Consider the following 20,377-nt stretch of genomic DNA (forward strand, 5'->3'; position numbering starts at 1 on the left):
CATGAGCTGTAGACCCTTTGAAAGACATGGACTTGATGGGATGATCGGCTTCCTTTTGTGTCATTGTAAGAAATAAATAATTTACCCTTTAAAAGTATTCTTTTATAACCTTGTGACATTTCAAAACATCTAATCAGCAGGATGTGACACTAAGGCTTTATAAGGCACTGGTGAGGCCTCCACATGAGTATTGTAAACAGTTTTGGGCCCCTCATCTTAGAAAAGATGTGCTGGAATTGCAGAGGGTCTAGAGGAGGTTCACAAGGGTGATTGTAAGAATGAAAGGGTTATCATACAAGGAAGGTTTGATGGCTGTGGGTCTGTACTTGCTGCAATTCAGAAGGATAAGGGGAGATCTCATTAAAACCTTTCTAATGTTGAAAGGCCTAGACTAAGTAAATGTGGAAAGGATGCTTTCCATTGTGGGAGAGTCTGGGACAAGATGACACAGTCTCAGGATAGAGGGATGCCCTTTCAAAACAGAGAAATTTCTTTAGCCAAAGGGTGGTGAATTTGTAGAATTTGTTGCCACATGCAGCTATGGAGGCCAGGTCATTGGATGTACTTAAGGCAAAGATTGATAGGTTCTTGGACATGGCATCAAAGGTTATGGGGAGAAGGCCAGGAACTGGGGATGAGGAGGAGGAAAAAAAGGGATGGCCTAATTCTGCACTTATGTCTTATGGTCTTATGGTCTAATCAGTGATGCAGTTCCCACCTGTACCTTGGCCAATATGTATTCATCAACCATCATCAAAAGTGGATAAACTTTCTCTTTATGACATGATGGGGTTCTTGCTCAGTAAAATTTGGCTGACTTCTTTTCCACATTTCAGCAGCACTCCAATCAGTTTCTGATAAGCCAATGTGAACAGCACTGTGTAAGTGAAGGTCCTCAACCTAACGAAGTTGGTTCTCAGCTTATTCTTTTGACCAGCATAAAGCAATTATTTAAATGGTTGAGGGATATGCATAACATAACAGCACAGATTGCAGGGATGAACAGCAGAAAAATGTAAACAAACAGGGAGAGGAGCTGGATGGGACTTAAGTGCAGACAAATTTTGGTCAAAAACATTGAAGAAAAGGAAAGAATCAGAGGTCAAGAAAATCCCAAGTAGTCAGAGCTCTCATTCAAAGGATACAGAAATGTATTGAAAAGAAGGATTAGCAGTCAATAAAATTATTAGTCATATCACAGAAGGAAAACAAATTGTTTGAAAAAAGCTAATGCAACAAATCAAAGTTGGAGGCAAAGCATTCTTAGATACCTTTCAATGGAAAAGACAGAAAGATTAATCCCAAAAAAAGAACAAAAAATACACATATCACAGAAAGCCCATTAAAAGTCTGAGCTCAGGAAAAAGATATTGGAACTAATAACTTGGCAGAGACTTGAGTAGCAATGAAAATGAAAAAGAAAATTGCCTTTAAGATTCTGTACATCAGTCTGAAAATACATGAAAGGCTTCACGGTAAAGAACTCTCAGGCAACCTGAGAGAATTTTAGAACAGAAAGCACCAAATACTGGAAATGTGGAGCAAGCCAATCCACAATTATTTCACATCAAATAGAAAATAAAATTAAGTAAACTTCCAAACGGGCAGCAAATATGTTAGAAAGTGAAATATAACAGAGCTGCAAATGCTCAAAATTTGAAATTAAGGCTTATTTCTTGGAGATAATATGCAGAAGAAATATTGATTGGCTGTTTTTGACTTGTGATTTATTTATTTAGAGTTATAGTGCAGAACAGCCCCTTCAGGCCAGTGAGCTGCACCCCACCAATTTAAACCTAACATAATCACAGGATGGTTTACAATGATCAATTAACCTACTAACCAGGATGGCTTTGGACTGTGGGGATAACTGAAACACTCAGAGGAAACCCACATGTTCACAGGATGTCAAGAATGCCTGGGAAGGCAGCTCCCGGTCTCCAACCAGCTAACCATGAGACCATAAAATATAGGAACAAAATTAGGCCATTTGGCCCATCGAATCTGCTCTGCCATTTTATTGTAACTGATCAAACTGCTTTCAACCACAATCTCTTGCCTTCTCCCTGTATCCCTTCATGCTCTGATTGATCAAGAATTTATCAACATCTGCCTTAAAATACATAAAAACTGTGGCAAAGAATTCCACAGATTCATCACCCTCTAAAGAAATTTCTCCTCATCTCTGTTCAGAAAGGATGCCCCTCTATTCTGAAGTTGTGTCCTCCAGTCTTAGACTCACCCACTTAGGGTACTTCCTCTCCACATCCACTCTACCAAGGCCTTTCACCATTCCATAAGTTTCAATGAGGTCACCCTTCATTCTTCTGAATTCTAGTTAATACAGGCCAGAGCCATCAAACACTCTTCATGTGACAAGCGATTCAGTCCTGGAATCATTTTTGTGAACCTCCTTTGAACCCTTTTTCAGTTTCAACTGAATCTGTCCTAATTCAGACCCATGTGGAACACCACTAGTCACTGGCTTCCTTCAGAAAAGGCTTCCTTTATTCCCACTTTTTGCCTCTTGCCTATCAGCTACAACTTTATCCTTGCTAGAATCTTTCCTCTTATACCATAGGGTCATAGCTTGTTAAGTAGCCGCATATGTGGCAGCTTGTCAAAGGCCTTCTGAAAATCACATCAACAAATTCTCCTTTGTCAATCTTACTTGTTATTTCTTCAAAGAATTCCAACACATTTCTCAGACAAGACTTTCCTTTGAGGAAACTATGCTGACTACAGCCTATTTTATCACATGCCTCCAACTACCTTGAAACCTCATTCTTTATCATTGACTCCAAATTCTTCCCAACCACTGAGGTGAGTCTAATTGGCCTCTCATTTCCTTCTTCAACTGCTCTCCCTTCTTGAAGAGTGGAGTGACATTTGCAGTTTTCCAGTCTTCCAGAACATTCCAAAATCTAATGATTCTTGGAAGATCATTACTAATGCCTCCATGATCTCTTCAGCCTGCTCTTTCAGAACCCTATAGTGTACACCATCTAATCCAGGTGACTTATCTACCTTCAGAAAGTTTTCTATGAAACTTCTCTCTAGCTAAGGTAATTTCACACTTTTTATGACCCCTGATACTTGGAGCTTGCACCATAATGCTAGTGTCTTCCATAGTGAAGGCAGATGCAAAATACCTATTCAATTCCTTTGCCATTTTATTGTCGCCCATTACTACTTCTCCAGCATAATTTTCCAGTGGTCCGATATCCACTCTCGCCTCTCTTTCACACTTTATGTATCCAAAGGAATGATTGGTATCCTCTTTAATATTATTGGCTACTTTACTTCATACTTCATCTTTATCTTCTTGATATTGTTTTTAGTTGCTTTCTGTTGGTTTTTAAAAGCTTCCCTCTAATTTTTGGTCTATTATATGCCCTCTCTTTGGCTTTAATGTTGGCTTTGACTTGTCTTGTTAGTCATGCTTGTGTCATCTTACCTTTAGAATATTTCTTCCTCCTTGGGATGCATTTATCCGTTGCCTTCTGAATTGCTTCCAGAAATTCCAGCCATTGCTGCTCTGCCATCATCCCTGCGAGTGTTCTTTTCCAATCAATTCTGTGTAACTCCTCTCTCATGCCTCTGTAATCCCCTTTACTTCACTGTAATACTGATACATGTAACTTTAGCTTCTCCTTCTCAAATGTCAAGGAAAATTTGATCATATTATGATCACTTGCCCCAAGGTTTCTGTCAGGAGTTCCCTGCCACTCATTCCAACTCATCACCTGAAGCCTATTAGCTCTTATCCACAATTCATTCATATGAACCAACCAGCCTTAACCAGCTGCTCCTAGCCTTTAGTCACCTTGTTGCCTTGTATCTGTTTTGTTTTGTTGAGTGGCCCTCATAGCTTGCAATTATGCAGTTTGCTCTCAAAATTATCACTCACTGTCTCTACTCCTCTGCATTGGGTCAAGCCTACTTTACATTTCCTGGCAGGATGAATAAACCAGAGATCAACCTTGCAGAGTTTGCTTGCATAAAGGAAGTAGTCCATCAACTGAAGCACACATCCTGAACCAGCAGGAAACCACTGACCATCTGCTCACCACTCTCAACCAACCCAATACAGCAACCCCACACCAGTCAACTTGCTCTCTTGGAGACCCAGATTCCGGCGGATCCACTTAGATGGATCCCCAGAAAAACGCTGCAACTTCGTGTCCCAGTGCATCTTACATTTCAAGCTGCAGCCATCTCTGTATGCAATGGACGAGCCAAGAATGCTTTCATTCTTTCTCTTGCTTGGGGGAGCTCTGACCTGGGCTGCTGCCAACTGGGACAATTAAAAACCCACTTGCAACCAAAGCCAGGTTTTTAACCATGAGGGATGTGGAAGTGGTGGGGGGGGGCAGAGGATGGTGCTGGGTGAATGCCTCTCTCTTGGTGCTGGATTACACCGTGGAATTCAGAACTCTCGCAGCAGAGTGTGGCTACAATGAGGAAGCACTGCTGGCCCATTACCATCAGATCCTTTCAAAGTACTTGAAAGATGAGCTGTCGACCAGGGAGATGCCCTCTGACCTCAACAGCCTCATCACTCTGGCCTTCTGAATATTCAAGAATCTTAGGGAATGGCAAACCAGGTCATCAGTCAGAACCATAGTTCTGTTCCCAGAACCATTTCAGACTGCAAGACCATCATGAACACCTGCAGAACCTATCCAATAATGGAGAGTTCCCAAGACTCCCCCATCCCCCCAAGAGTGTGAGCATCAATGGAGAAACAACTTGTGCCTTCCTGCAGGACCGCCAATCACCCATACATTAAATGCCCTGTGTGTCTAGGAAAAATGGGCCACTACGTAGAGATGAAATCTGGAAATCTTCCCCCAGCTCCTCGCTGCAACATCATAGCCTGCCTCACTCTCCCTGTATCAATACTTGGAACGATGATGCTGTGGTCATTACAGAGACTTGGATGGCTCAGGGGCAGGAATAGATATTTCGAGTGCCAGGCTTTAGACGATTCAGAAAGGACAGGGAGGGTGGCAAAAGAGGTTGGGGTATGGACCTGCTGATCAGAGATCCTGTCATGGCTCCAGAAAAGGAGGAAGTCATGGAGGTATTGTCTACTGAGTATCTGTGGGTGGAAGTTAGAAACAGGAAGGGGTCAATAACTCTGCTGGGCATTTTTTATAGACCACACAATTGTAACAGGAACATCAAGGAGCAGATAGGGAGACAGATTCATAAAAGGTGTATTAATGATAGGGTTGTCGTGGTGTGAGATTTTAATTTCCCCAATATTGATTGGCATCTCCCTGGAGCGAGGAGTTTAGATGGGATGATGTTTATTAGGTGTGATCAGGAAGGTTTCCTAACACATTATGTTGATAAGCCTACAAGAGGAGAGGCTGAACCTGGTCAGGTGTCAGGTCTCTCAGTGGGAGAGCATTTTGGAGAAAGTGATCACAATCCTATCTCCTTCACCATAGCATTGGAGAGGGATAGGAACAGACAAGTTAGGAAAGAGTTCAATTGGAGTAAGAGGAAATATGAAGCTATCAAGCAGGAATTTGGAAGTATAAATTGGGAACAGATGTTCTCAGGGAAATGTATGGAAAAAATGTGGCAAACGTTCAGGGGATATTTGCATGGAGTTCTGTATAGGTATGTTCCAATGAGACAGGGAATGGATGGTAGGGTACAGGTACCATGGTGTACGAAGGCTGTTTAAAATCTAGTCCATAAGAAAAGAAAAGGTTATGAAAGGTTCAAGAAACTAGGTAATGATAGAGATCTGGAAGATTATAAAGCTGGCAGGAAGGAGTTTAAGATTGAGATTAGGAGAGCCAGAAGGGGCCATGAGAAGGCCTTGGTGAGCATGAATAATGGAAAACCCCAAGGCATTCTATAAGTACATGAAGAGGATAAGATGTGAAAGAATAGGACCAATCAAGTGTGACAGGGGAAAAGTGTGGATGGTACTGGGGGAAAAAACAGAGGTACTTAATGAATTCGGTGTTCACTTGTATGGATGATTTACAGTGGATTGAAAAGCTTGAGCAGTAAGACCGGACCAGATGAGATGTACCGCACACTACTGTGGGAGATGAGGGAGGAGATTGCTGATCCTCCGGCAATGACCCTTGCATCATCAATGGGGATGGGAGAGGTTTTGGAGGATTGGAGAGTTGCAGATGTTGTTCTTTTATTCAAGAAAGGGAACAGAGATAGCCCAGGAAATTATAGACTAGTGAGTCTTAATTCAATGCTTAGTAAGTTGATGGAAAAGATCTTGAGGAGCAGGATTTATGAACATTAGGAGAGGCAAAATACGATTAGGAATAGTTAGCATGGCTTTGTCAAAGGCACGTTGTGCCTGACGAGCTTGATTGAATTTCTTGAGGGTATGACTAAACACATTGATGAAGGTAGAGCAGTAGATGTAGTGTATATGGATTTCAGCATGGCATTTGACAAGATACCCCATGCAAGGCTTATTGAGAAAGTAAGGCGGCATGGGATCCAAGGGGACCTTGCTTTGTGGATCCAGAATTGGCTTGCCACAGAAGGCAAAGAGTGGTTCTAGATGGGTCATATTCTGCATGGAGGTGGGTAACCAGTGGTGTGCCCCAGGGATCTGTTCTGGGACCCCTTCTCTTTGTGATTTTTATAAATGACCTGGATAAAGGAGTGGTGGGATGGGTTAGTAAATTTGCTGATGACGTGAAGGTTGGGGGTGTTGTTGATAGTGTGGAGGGCTGTCAGAGGTTACATCTGAACATCGATAGGGTGCAAAACTGGGCTGAAAATTGACAGATGGAGTTCAACCCTTATAAGTGTGAAGTGGTTCATTTTGGTAGGTCAAATATAATGGCAGAATATAGTATTAATGTTAAGACTCTTGGCAGTGTGGAGGATCAGAGGGATCTTGGGGTCCGAGTCTATAGGTCACTCAATGCTACTGCGCAGGTTGACTGGGCTTAAGAGCCAAGAGCTAATGTTACAGCTATATAGGACCCTGGTTAGACTGCACTTGGAGTACTGTGCTCAGTTCTGGTTGCCTCACTACAGGAAGAATGTGGAAACTATCGAAAGGGTGCAGAGGCGACTTACAAGGATTGGGAGCATGCCTTATGAGAATAGGTTGAGTGAACTATGCCTTTCTTCCTTGGAGTGGCAGAGGATGAGAGGTGACCTGATAGAGGTGTACAAGATGATGAGAGGCATTGATCGTGTGGATAGTCAGAGGCTTTTTCCCAGGGCAGAAATGGCTAACACGAGAGGGCACAGTTTTAAGGTGCTTGGAAGTAGGTACAGAGGAGATGTCAGGGGTAACTTTTTTTTAGGCAGAGAGTGGTCAGTGCATGGAACGGGCTTCTGGCAGTGGTGGTAGAGGCAGATATGATGAGGTCTTTTAAGAGACTCCTGGATAGATACATGGAGCTTTGACAAATCGAAGGCTGTGGGTAACCCTAGGTAATTTCTAAAGTAAGTACATATTCGGCACAGCATTATGAGTCGGAGGGCCTGATTGTGCTGTAGGTTTTCTATATTTCTGACAGTTTGACCCCTCTGAAATGGGTATTAACCGTCAGTCCATTATTCCATCCTCCCAGATCCTTGCCCTGAATGCTTGGGACCCTGAGAACTCGATCTCCAAGCCCTACAAAACAAGTTTGCTCGGCCTGACACACCTGACATCCACCTGTCTGCGCCGGCAGCTGTGTACTCTTACGCGCTCCAGTGGGCCCACTTCTCATATCTCACTGGCCATCCAGGGCTCTGGTTTTCTGCCATGCCAGGTTTGGTGGCCCATCTTGAGCGTAGATGTATATCCGTTTGTCGCTACCTGCCCTCAATTTACCCAGTCAACTCTTCCAACTGGTGGCCCTCTGGCCTCCTGCACCCATGCCAGTCCCTCAATGCCCATGGTTCCATATTTTAACATATTTCATCACAGGTTTGCAACCTTCCAATGTGGCCTTGGTAATCAAGACAGTGGTAGTCCAGTTCTCCAAGGCGACTTGCTTCTTTACCCTCCCCATGCTTCCGTCACCCACTGAGATGGTGGACCTGTTTCTCCAACAGGCTTGTCTCCATGACTTCCCTCAGGACATTGCACTTGACCATGTCCCACAGTATGTCTCCCGCTTCTGGTGAGCCTTCTGCCGCTCTTTCTGCACCTCCGAGCTTGTCCTCTGGCTGTCATCCACGGACCAATGGACAGTCAGAAAGAACCAGTCAGCAACTGGAGAAGTTTGTGATGTTTCACTCAATCCAACACTTCCACACTGAAGAAATTTCTGCTCTGGGCCGGGCTGCCCTGCAATCTACACACCTCTGCTGCAACAGGTATGTCACTCGATGAAGTACTTCATGGCTAACTACCTCCATTGTTCCTTGTGGAGGAGCCTATAGTGGAGGTCCCATCTGCCAAGGCCCTGGTTTGCCAATGCTGGAATGCTTGGGAGCGTCATGGAGGGCCATCCCAGCAGTTAACCATTCCTACTGCCACCAGTCTAACCGCTTTTGGTTCCCAGCCTACTCAGGCCTGGGGACCGTGTCTGACTGCCCAGCTGAGAACTACCCCTGTGCTCTGACTCCCACAAGCTCTCTCCCCAGTTCATTGGTCCTTTAAGATAAGGGTTACCAACCTTTTTTATACCATTAACTGAGGGGTCCATGGACCACACGTTGAGAACCCCTGATTTAAGATTACCCATCGCATCAGTGTGCTTACTGTCTCCAGCTGCCCCTGTCCCTCAGGAGCACATCTACTTTCTGTGTGCACTGCCTCATGGCCGTCATTGGTGAATCACTCAACCCACCTGAGACTGAATCTCCAGACATGTTTCACTGCTTAATGCATTCACGTTATCATGGATAGGGTGTGCAGTACCCTGGGGTACTGGGGGCCAACTATGGGTGGGGGAGGGTGATTCCTATCAAGGCTTCACTGACAGGCTCCTCTCAGTCCCCAGCCAGATAATAGGAGTCATCTGATACTCATTTCCATAAGATATAGGAGCAGAAGTAGGTCATTCGGCCCATCAACTTTGCTTCACCATTCAATCCTGGGCTGATCCAATTCTTCCAGACATCCCCACTCCTCTGCCTTCTCCCCATATCATTTGATGCCCTGGCTACTCTTCCAATTCAACACCAGCAGCCTACATAAATCCAGCTCTTATCCACAATCCTTGTCCACTCATACAAACCAGCCAGGCTCAACCAGTTGCTCCTAGCTTTCAGTTATCCTGTTAGCTTGTTGTGTTAAGAATGTGTTCTGTCTTGTTAGGTGGCCCCTCTTGGCTTGTCATTTTCTAGTTCACTATTAAAGTTATCGCTCATCACTAAATTTGTTTCTGCAGCTCTGAGTTTAGGTCAAGCCTCCTCTACATTTCCTGATATGGAGATGATGTACAAACTCCTTACAGAGGACTTTGGAATGAAGCCCGGAACTCCAGCACCACAAGCTGCAATAGCCTTGCACTAACTGCTACACCACTGTGGAGACATGGAAACAGATGGATTGGACAGAGCATCAGAGGAAAAATTAATGAAAATGACATACAAAATAAAGTCAGTAAGGTTTTAATACCAAACAGAAAGGGGATAAATCCATTTGTCCAAATCAATGGCATATGGACTCTCAGCATAGACAAAATAGTCTGGAAAATTATCTATGCCACTGCAGGTAAAGCTGACAAACTTCTATCCCTTAGGAACCTCGGGGAATGAATTAAGCTTTTGTTCATCTCTGACAGATTTGTCATCATCATGATTACTGGTCTTTAATTTCAGATACTGGAGTCTCTAGATGCCTTGGTAGGATATGAACTTGAGTATAGCATGAGTTCAGAATTCTGGATTAACATAGCAGCATGACTATCATCTGTCATAGAATATTGCCACTTGAACTAAACATTTTTATCCATAGTCCATACTAATAAGTAAGTATATTTACCCTTTCCTTATTTACGCGGGGTTGAAATTATGGAAGAATAGAATGTATGAAAGAGAAGTAGAAGTCTTAATTCTATTTCTTATGCTTCTTCATTCAAGTCACGTAAAGTTGAGTTTATTGTAACATGCACAAGAGTGGTGAGGTACAATGAAAAGCTAGCTTGCTGCGGCATCACAGGCATTTAGGGTCAGAAAACACACAGAATAGAAAATATGGATAAATTATACAAGACAGTGAAGAGAGAGAATAAATAAGACTGAATAAGACTTTAGTGCAAAAGAGGATCATCAAAGACAAGTCCATTGTAGTACTAAGTGATCATAGTGTTGCTATATTGAGGTAGGGCTTTGCACAGGCAGTTCATGAACTTGATTGTGCTGAGATTATATTTGAGGCTTCAATGCCTCCTGCTTGATGGTAACATCCATTACTCTCTGGGCTTTCTTGTATATCAGTTCATTGGAATTGCTAAATCAGGCCATGATGGAATCAGACAAAATACTTCCAAGAATCCATGTACAGAAACTGGATTATTTGGTAACATCTCAAGCTTCTAGGAGAGTAGTGGTGTCTGCACAGCTTATTGGTGATTGTATCCTTGTGATAGGTCTGGGATAGGTATTCTGAGATACAATCAAATCAGGGCTCATCTTTTATTTTAGTGCCACTATCTTGCACTAAGCCTATTTCACAAGATTCCTTTAAATAGAACAAATCAATTATTCTCTGTCTTGAACGTATTAAGCAACTGATCTCAACAGTTCACTGGAGTTGAGCATTCTGAAGTACATTATCTTCTAGATGAAGAAAGTTCCTTCAATATCATTGATAAATGACCTCTGGGTTCCAGATACACCTGCATATGAAAACATCCCCACATCTACTTATGAAAACATCCCCACATCTACTTAGCCAAGTTAATTCTGGCCAACAATAATGTGGGAGAAGCTTCACCAGACGAACTGCATTGGTTCAAGTTAGCACCTTGCATTCATCTGCACAAGTGTAATTAGGTAATTAGGATGAGCAATGGATGCTGACTTTACTAACAAGTAACATAATCCACAAATTATTAAAATTATTAAAATTATAAAAAAGTGTAACAACATGATGCACACTCTTAATCTGCAGAAATTCTTCCTGGTTAGGGATAAACCTGCTTTGAAACTAAAAACAAATCTTCCATATGCATCCTCTTCTTTAATTATGAAGAAATTTATTAGAACATCCCAGATCAGCTTTGTCAAAAAAAGCAGCACATTTAAATATTAATAGTTGCAGACATTCATTTCCTACAGTTTTTATGGGTGGCATGGTAGCATAGCAGTTAGCTTTAATGTTATCATGACACTCGTAACCCAAGTTCAATTCCAATATTGTCTGTAAGTAGCTTGGACATTCGTCCTGAAACTACATGTGTTTTCTCCTTTATTCTAAAACTGTACAGGTTAATAGGTTAATTGGTCACCTGGGTGTTAATGGGTAGCATGGGCTTGTTGGTTTGAAAGGATCTGTTACCGTGCTGTGTCTCTAAATAAATAAATACTTGTGATTGACCACCCTGATTTACTGTCAGAACAAGCATTGTGAGATCTGAGAGTGATAGACATTTCATGTGTTATCTTAGATAATTTTCAACTTGAGGAACATTTGCATCAATTTGTCCTTCATGACACAGTTTAGAATTCATTGTCCACAGCAACTTTTCATTTATATTACACCCATCATCTGGTGAAAAATCCCAAGGCATCTCACAAGTGAATAATTGTAAACTTAACACTGTACCAAATAAGGATGCTTCAAGGCAAATGCTGACGCTGCATTAATAAACAATCTGAACTAGAAATTCTACACTGTACAAAGGGATGCATCAATGTACCAGCACTATAAGGGATCTGCTCTGGGTTTGTTCAAAGCCACAATGAATTAATATTCTAACACACTCAATGCCCAAAAGCATTGTGCATTTGCAACGTAAGCATTCCAAGAGTAACATCCAATGAAGATGGAGAATGTTTATGCAGTCACAAAAAGTTGAAGGGAGAGAGAATCTGAGGGTGGGAAGATCAGAGATGGAAAGAGGTGGGAACAAGATCCTGTTGAGAAGATTTTGGAAAGAGAGAACAGGTGGCTTTTGTCATAGGTGACAAGGTGTCACAGTCATAGGTGGCTTTTAAGGAATTGCTTAAAACAGGGGAATGTGGTTGATGGGAATAGCTTGTCAAGGAAATGCCAAAGCTTAGGTCCTAGACAGGTGAAAAATCTGACTCAGATATTGGAGTGTTGATATTTAGGGATTCCTAAGAGTTGAGGATCGGAGGTCATAGTGAGTATTAGGCTAGGATTATGTCACAAATACAAAAGGGTGAAGTCCTGAAGTCACATATCCTGAAAGGACTAGATAGGGTGGATGTGGAGAACATATTTCCTATAGTGAGGGTATCCAGAACTAGAAGGCACAGCCTCAAAATTGAGGGTGACCCTTTAGAACAGAGGTAAGGAGGAATTTATTTTGCCAGAGAGCAGTGAATCTGTGGAATGCTCTGCCACAGACTGGTGGAGGCCAAGTCTATGCATATATTTAAGGCTGACGTTGATCATTTCCTGATCAGTCAGGGCATCAAAGGATATGGTGAGAAGGCAGGTGTATGGAGTTGACTGGGATCCGGGATCAGTCATGATGGAATGGTGGAGCAGAATAGATGGACGGAGTGGCCTAATCCTTATGGTCTCTTTCCAGGTACTTATTACCCTCTGTGTAAAAAGGGTCTCCTTTAATTCTCTCCCTCTTAACTTGTATCTGTGCCCTCTAGTTTTTGGACTCCCCAACCCTGGGGAAAGGCCACAGCCATCCCCCTTACCCAAACTCCTCATGATTTGATAACCTTTTATGAGGTCACCTTTCATTCTCCTATGCTCCAGGGAATAAAGATCCAACATAGTCACCTGTTCCTTTTAAGGTAGGTCCTCTAGTCCTGGCAATATCTATGCAAATCTTTTTTGCAACCTCTCTAGCTTGGCAATGACTTTCCTATAACAGGGTGATCAAAACTCTATGCAATATTCAAAATGTAGCCTCACCAATGACCTATAAAGCTTCAATATAATGTTGCTACTCCTAAAGTCTCTGACTTGACTGATGAAGGCCAGCATGCTAAATGCTTCCTTCGCTGCCGTGTCTACTTGCATGACCACTTTCAGTGTACTGTGCATGTGTACTCCCAGTTCCCCCATTCCACAACATTATCAGGGCCCTGCTATTCACTGTATAAGTCCTACCCTGGTTTGACTCTCCAAAAATGCATTGCCTCACACTTAGCTAAGTTGAAATCCACTTGCCATTCCTCAGCCCATTTCCACAATTGATCAAGATAAGTTTGTAATTTATTGTAACCTGCTTCACTATTAATAAGACATTCTATCTTGGTATCATCAGAAAACCTGCAAATCCTGAAATGTACATTCACATCCAATTCATTTACATAAATAACAAATAACAGAGGTCCCAACATTGACTAGTGGCATACTCTAGAAGTCATGGACCTCCAGTTAGACAATTGAACTTCAGCCACAACCCTCTGGATGGCTGAAGGTTCTGGAAAGTCAGAGTTGGAGCGTGCAGAGTGGAGGTTACCCAGGACTCAGTCAAATATTGTCAATATAGTATGAATGGTTAATGTCCCATAGAAAAAAGCTTGCATTACATGACACTTCTCCATGCTAAATTGCCAAATTCTCTGAGGAAGCACATAATAATATGAAAGGTGCTGGGAAACATCATGCCACAATGAAAGAATGTGCTCTTCAAAGTTTAGGATCCAACAAAATCATTGGAAAAGTTCATACTGAGCTATGAATTTCAGCGAATCCTCTGTACCTGGCTCTGGGTATTCAAACTGTAAAATATTATATTCCTCAGAATTAGCACCCTTTTTATCTTTTTTGCAGGAATACAAAGAAACTCTGAAAACTGAAATATCATTATTGTGTAAGTATGTGCTCAGTTCAATGTAACTGTCCAAATAATATTGGTTGTTTTTTGTCGCAGCTGTAATAACAGGTCTCTTGATTTACACAGACATTGCCAATGCATAATGTCTCCTGAATTTGCATAGAATCTGAAAAGAAAATTGCAAAGGCATCTGAAAGTGCAATGGAATTGCAAAATGTTTAATTTGTTGGAGGCAATCATTAGCCAATTTATTCTAGGAAACATCATAATAAAGCCAGCATGGACAGTGTGTCACAGAGCCAGGAAAGAGGAATTCACATCAAACATCTCCATTTCAGCTTATTACATTTTTATCTTCTTCTAAAATTGAATTATTGAATTTATTCTTCGTAAATCACGATAAAATGATTGATTTTGGGGTACATTTTCAGAAGTTAACTATTCTAAATGTTAAAGTGTCCTTGATGCACCATCAATAACTCACGGAGACATGAGGCGAGATATAGGTTTTTTATTGGCTGGAAGAAAGAACAAGCAGCAATTGACCACCATACTACATCCTGGAGACTGAGGCCGGGGCGGTGTCTCCAATTGCCTTTATACTGGGGTCCGTGGGAGGAGCCACAGGAGCGGTCAGCGGGGGGGAGGGGGGGTGTCCAGACAGGTATATGTAGTTCACCACAGTCCTACAGCATGGAAGTAGGCTCTTGAGCACATAAAGTCTGTGCTGATCATTGAGCACCCATCCACACCATCCTACACCAATCCCATTACATTCTCCCCACATTCCCAGCTCTCCCCTCAGATTCTACCTCTCCCTCACCTACACATTAGGGGCAAATTAACCTGCCAGGCCACAGTTGCTTGGGATGTGGGAGGAAACCGAAGCGGCCATGGAGAGAACATGCAAACACAAGTAAGGCGCAACAACATCTTTAATTTCTTACATGGTTAAGGAGGTTCAGTAAACACTGCTTCTGTCCCACCCACTGAGTAGAGTCATTCATTTTTTAGCACAAAAACAGTCCTATCAGCCCATCTAGTCCATGCCAATCTGTTACTCTGCTGAGTCCCATCAACCTGCACCTGGGCCATAGCCCTCCATAGCCTTTCCATTCACTTCCAGCATTTTCAATGTTTGATTTAAGATAGCCTGATAGTGGAAGGGTGGATAAGCATAATCTACTTCTGATTTAGCTTCCAATTGCCAACATCTGCAAGTTTCTATAGTCCAATTACCATCAATTTGTAGTTCCTGTCTTTCATGTTAAAAACTCTTTTACAATGCACATCCACTCAAAGGCTCCCATGACAATTCACTGAAATACAAATACCTCAAGCTCCATCCAGAATGAAGATGTCTTTAAAATTACCACAAAGTTGTAACTACTCTCAGAACTTATGACTGAATTATTCCATGACATTTATCTTCAGACAATTTTTTTTTCTCTCCTAAGATCTTTATGTACCTCATTTTCTTCATGATATCCTCTCCCTGGCATCTTACACACTGTTATCCGGCTGAGTTAAAAAGCTGACAGATTGCCCTTTGGTCTCTGCTAATGGTGTTCTGCATTTGGTTGATGGAAGTTGTTTCCGAGCAGGTCAAGGAGAGGTTTTTGCTCCTAATTGTTCCCTCAGAGTGAGGAAGTGTGAGTTTTTGCTGCAACTCATTCAGCTCAAAGAGCTCATAAATCGATGCATTTGCCCACAAGGCTCTCCTGCAAATCAAGCACCCAGTTACTCTAATACTACTGTATTAAGATTGGAAGTCTGTGAGATAAAGTGGCCATTTAGCCCATCGTGTCTGCTCCGCCATTCAATCATGGCTGATTTTTTTTTCTCAGCCCCATTCCTGCATTCTCCCTGTAACCACTAATCCCTTCAAAGATTCAAACTCCATTTATTATCCAGGTCTGTATGATGTGTCCAACACCGAGATTTGTCTTCCCACAGACAGCCACAAAACAAAGAACATGGAACCAATGTAAAGAAAAACATCAAAAGCTCAACACGCCTAAAAAGAACAAATCGCACAAATGGCAATAGAAAAATAGAAAAAAAACACAGAATGCAAAACACCAAAGCACAAAGGCATCAAAAGAATGAGGTTTATTCACTACAGCTCAGTTCGATTCAATCAGTGCTGCATCTCGGCTGCAGCACTTGTCCGCCCTGATCAAAAGAGCACAAAACAGCAACAGCAAAAACTGGAGCATCCAGAAATGGGGAGGGAAGGGGGTGTGAGAAGGTGGGGGGGGGGGTGGTGGGGAGGAGGTGTTGAGGAGAAGGGTGAGAAAAGGGTGCTGAAGAGTGGGAAGAAGTGGGGTGGAGGAGAGAGGAGGGGAGGAGAAGTGGAAGGGGAGGAGTAGAAGGGGTAGGAGGAGTAGAAGGGGGAGAGTAGAAGGAGGTGGAGGAGGAAGGGGAGGAAGAGAGTGGGGGAGGGATGGGGAGAGGAGGAGGGAAGAGGGGGAAGACAGGGGGAGGGGGGCAAGAGGGGGTGTAGATGCATGTCGAGAGGGGGAGAGAGATAGTTAGTTCACAAGCAGGTAGAAGGTGCTGAACACCCATTATGCCTTCTATTGTCCTTGATCATGTTGTTCACTGATGACACTTGTTTCCTTTATCAGTCAGTAGTATTCTCCCACAGAACATTCAGCTTCTGCCACCAGATATTACACATGCTTGTGCACATGCACGTAGACACTGTACAGGTACAGATGTACGCTCATGCATGCAATGCCCAAATGCTTATAATGTTCACCTAAATAAATGTGTGCTCTCTCTCTCTCTCTCTCTCTATATATATATGTGTGTGTATATATTCATTCATTGTGCTCTTAATGCACACTTTTGGTGAGACATGAATGTGTTGGTCCTCTCGGACCTGAAGCACACTGTGAAGGCAGGAAATTCTTGCCTTCAGATTTTTTGTAAATGACTGCAACATGGTTTCTCGTAGATTACTATTGCTGTGATTTCAGGTGTATCAGAGAGAGCATTATTCAAATTGAGAAACGCTCATACAGATCTTATTCCTCAACTCCCCAGCTGAATACAGAGCCTTCTGTCAGACCTCTTTTCCTGAACAGTGCAAATTGCTCTGGTTCTTAGTCCAAGTGCTTATTCTTCATGGGAATCAGCAGTACATTCACCACAACAGAGTGAGTGGCACGGTGGGGAGGGAGAGGGAGGGTAGTGGAGATGTAGATAGAATGGGGTACTAAATCCTTTTCCTTTCCATACAGATGTTCATACTGATGTATTCATTGGTTAGGGGAGGTGGTCAGAGGCACAACTGCAGAGTTCCCATTGCTGCTCAACTTAGATCAGTTCATTCAGCACAATATAGACCAGCTTGTTCTCACACACAGTGGATCCCATAACCATGTTGCTCTTCAAGGCCTTTGGTGTGTATAGAGCTTGTGTTCTATAGAGAATAGTTCTGTGTAGATGAACCCACCATTTCTGACACAATCTGAACTGACCACAATTATGTGAAGTCCTGTTCACTTACAGTACCTACAGGGAAGATAACAAAAACATTGAAAGAGTACAGAGAAACTTTGCAATGATGTTGCCGGGACTTGAGGACCTTTGTTATAGAGAAAGGTTTAATAGGTTAGGACTTTATTCCCTTGAGTGTAGGTGAATGGGGGGGAAATTTGTCAGAGGTCCCTGGGTTCAAATCCAGACCAACCAGTCCTCCTGGTTATGAGGACTTTATTTCCTAGAAGTAGAAGACTAAAGGGAGACTTGACAGAGCTATACAAAATTATGAGTGCTATAGATGGGGCTTTTCCACTCAGATTGGATGAGACTAGAACTAGAGGTCATGAGTTCAGGGTGAAATTTGAAATGTTTAAGGAGAACTCTTCCCATGCTATTTGAGGGGGAACTTCTTCACACAGAAGGCGGTGGGAGAATGGAACGAGTTGCCAGCAGAAGTGGTGCATCCGGGTTGGATTTAAACATCTAAAAGAAGTTTTGATGATTATATGGATGGGAAGGGTTTGGAGAGCTATGTTCCAGGTGCAGGTCGGTGGGACTAGGCAGAATAATGGTTCAGCATGGACTAGATGGGCCGCAGGGCCTGTCTGTGCTGTAGTGCTCTGTAACTCTAATCCTTTTCATCATTCACAAACAGCATGATAGGAAATTTGGAATAAGAAGTTTGAAAAGAGGAAGAAGAGAATTTCTTTAGTTTTCCCATGGTGATGCACTGGCCTCACTGGTGGTTTTTTACCTGAGGAGAAATTTTATGCTTTCAATATTTCAAGAAAACTTTCATTTCTGCCAGGCAAACCTTTTCAATAACTGTAAACCTTTTCAACAAAACAACAGTTTGGCTTCTTAACACACTGAGAAAACAAATGAAGAGTTGCAGCAGGGGAGGTGTTTGAGGGAGGCGGGGGAAGATTCAAATATTTCTTGATGATTTTACTCAATTAACCATGCACAACATGGAAACAAGTTACTTAGCCCACATTGTCTGTGCTAACATTTCTACTCCAAGTTGGTAGATAATATGGAATTTATCAGGAGCAGGGTGATGAATTCAGAACAGGGATTAGTACTTGGAGCTACGATATTGCGGGGGTTACAAAGATTTAGCTGTTACAAGGGCAGCAGTGGCTGCTGAATGTCCCTGGAATTGGATGCATTAAGTGGATTTGGGTCCATTCCAATTTGCCTACCGTTGCAACAACAGATATTTCAATAGCTCTTCACTCAAACACAGAACATCTTGACAGTGAAGGTGCATACATTAGAATGACTTTCATTGACTATAGTGCTGCTTTCAATATTATCATCTCCTCAAAACTAATAAGTTCCAAAATCTAGGCCTCAGTGCCTCCTTGTGCAGCTGGATCCTCGATTTCTGCACTTACAGACTCCCGTCAGTTCAGATTGGCAACATCTCCAGCAGTGTTGTGTTCTGGGTGTTGGAGGTGGGATGTCTGGGAGTCTCACAGCCTCCCAAATGGCCACATCTGCACCAAGTGTGTCGAGCTGCAGCTCCTTAGGGACAGGGTTAGGGAACTAAGGATGCAGCGCGATGACCTTTGTCTGGTTAGGGAAAGTGAGGAGGTGATAGGGAGGAGCTATAGGAAAGTAGTCACACCAGGGCCTCGGGAGACAGATAAGTGGGTAACAGTCAGGAGAGGGAAGGGCAAGAGCCAGATACTATAGAGTACCCCAGTGCTGTCCCTCTTAACAATCAATACTCACCGTATGAGTACTATTGGGGTATTCAATGTCCATTTAGAAATCAGACGGCAGAGGTGAAGAAGTTGTTCCTGAATCATTGAATGTGTGCCTTCAGGCTTCTGTACCTCCTATCTGATGGTAAAAATGAGAATGCCCTGGGTGCTGGAGGTCCTTAATAATGGACACTGACTTTTTGAGACACCACTCCCTGAAGATGTCCTGGGCATTTTGTAGCTAGTACCCAAGATGAAGCTGACTAGATTTACAACCCTCTGCAGCTTCTCTCTGTCCTGTGCAGTAGCCCCATGATGTATTTGGATTTTATCAAGGGATTTGACAAATTTTCCCATGGTAGGCTCCTTCAGAAAACTATTTGGAAACTTTAGAGAGAGAGCAGAGGAGATTTCCTAAGATGCTGCCAAGATTAGAGAACATGTTTTCGGCTTAGTGAGTTGAGGTTTTTCTCTTTGGATTGAAGGAGGATGAGATGAGACTTGATAGAGGGGTAGAAGATGATAAGGGCCATACATAAAGTGGACAGCCAGTGGCTTTCTCCCAGACTGGCTAATATGAGAGGATATATACTCAATGTGATAAGATGAAAATATAGGGGGGGGGGGATGTATGTTAGAAGTAAGCTTGTATTTACATACCAAGTGGCAGAGGCAGGTACATTAGGGACATTTAAGATCCCAAGATTTAAGATCATTTAAGACATTGATTAAAAAAATAATTGATTGTTATATGGGAAGAAAGGGTAAGATTGATGGTGGATCGGTTAAGAAGTCAGCACAACGTTATGGGCTGAAGGACTGCAGTGTGTTGTACAGTTCCTTTTGTCTCCTGCCATTTCCTTCACCTCACCCTATGAACTTATTCCCTTGCTTTCCCCAATTCGGTTTCTGCTTTAATACAGCCCTGCTATTCTACTTCAACACTTCATTCTTGGGACCGTTAAATATCAAAATGACTTACCGCACAATGATTGAAGTTAGCTGGTCAGCATTAATTCTTTGGTTGGCAGATACCATCAGTGGACTTTGTGACCCTCCACATCCAAGCTTCACTGTTGGTTTTCCATCATGGAGAAATAGATGAAGGAACTGGCTTCCAAAATTTTCAGCAATGGCTGAAATGCAATTAATGGTTTTAAACATAGACGAATCATCATAATTCACAAATGAAAGAAAATCAATACAGCCTACTATAGAAGAAAATACAAGTGACCTACTTCTGAAGGGTCAAATTTTGACCAGAATATTTAAATCAGCTCCAAA

General features: G+C 42.5%; 1 protein-coding gene across 1 annotated transcript in view; it reads right to left on the reverse strand.

The window, feature by feature from the left end:
* The window catches only part of LOC132401336 (protein eyes shut homolog), a 1,222,700-nt gene that overhangs the window by 25,063 nt on the left and 1,177,260 nt on the right, over positions 1 to 20,377 (reverse strand). Inside the window, exon 33 of the mRNA XM_059983465.1 lies at positions 20,076 to 20,229. Coding sequence (XP_059839448.1) covers positions 20,076 to 20,229 — 154 coding nt within the window. The remainder of the gene's footprint in view (positions 1 to 20,075; positions 20,230 to 20,377) is intronic.

Source organism: Hypanus sabinus, chromosome 10 (genome assembly GCF_030144855.1).
Source record: "Hypanus sabinus isolate sHypSab1 chromosome 10, sHypSab1.hap1, whole genome shotgun sequence".
Taxonomy (NCBI): Eukaryota; Metazoa; Chordata; class Chondrichthyes; order Myliobatiformes; family Dasyatidae; genus Hypanus; species Hypanus sabinus.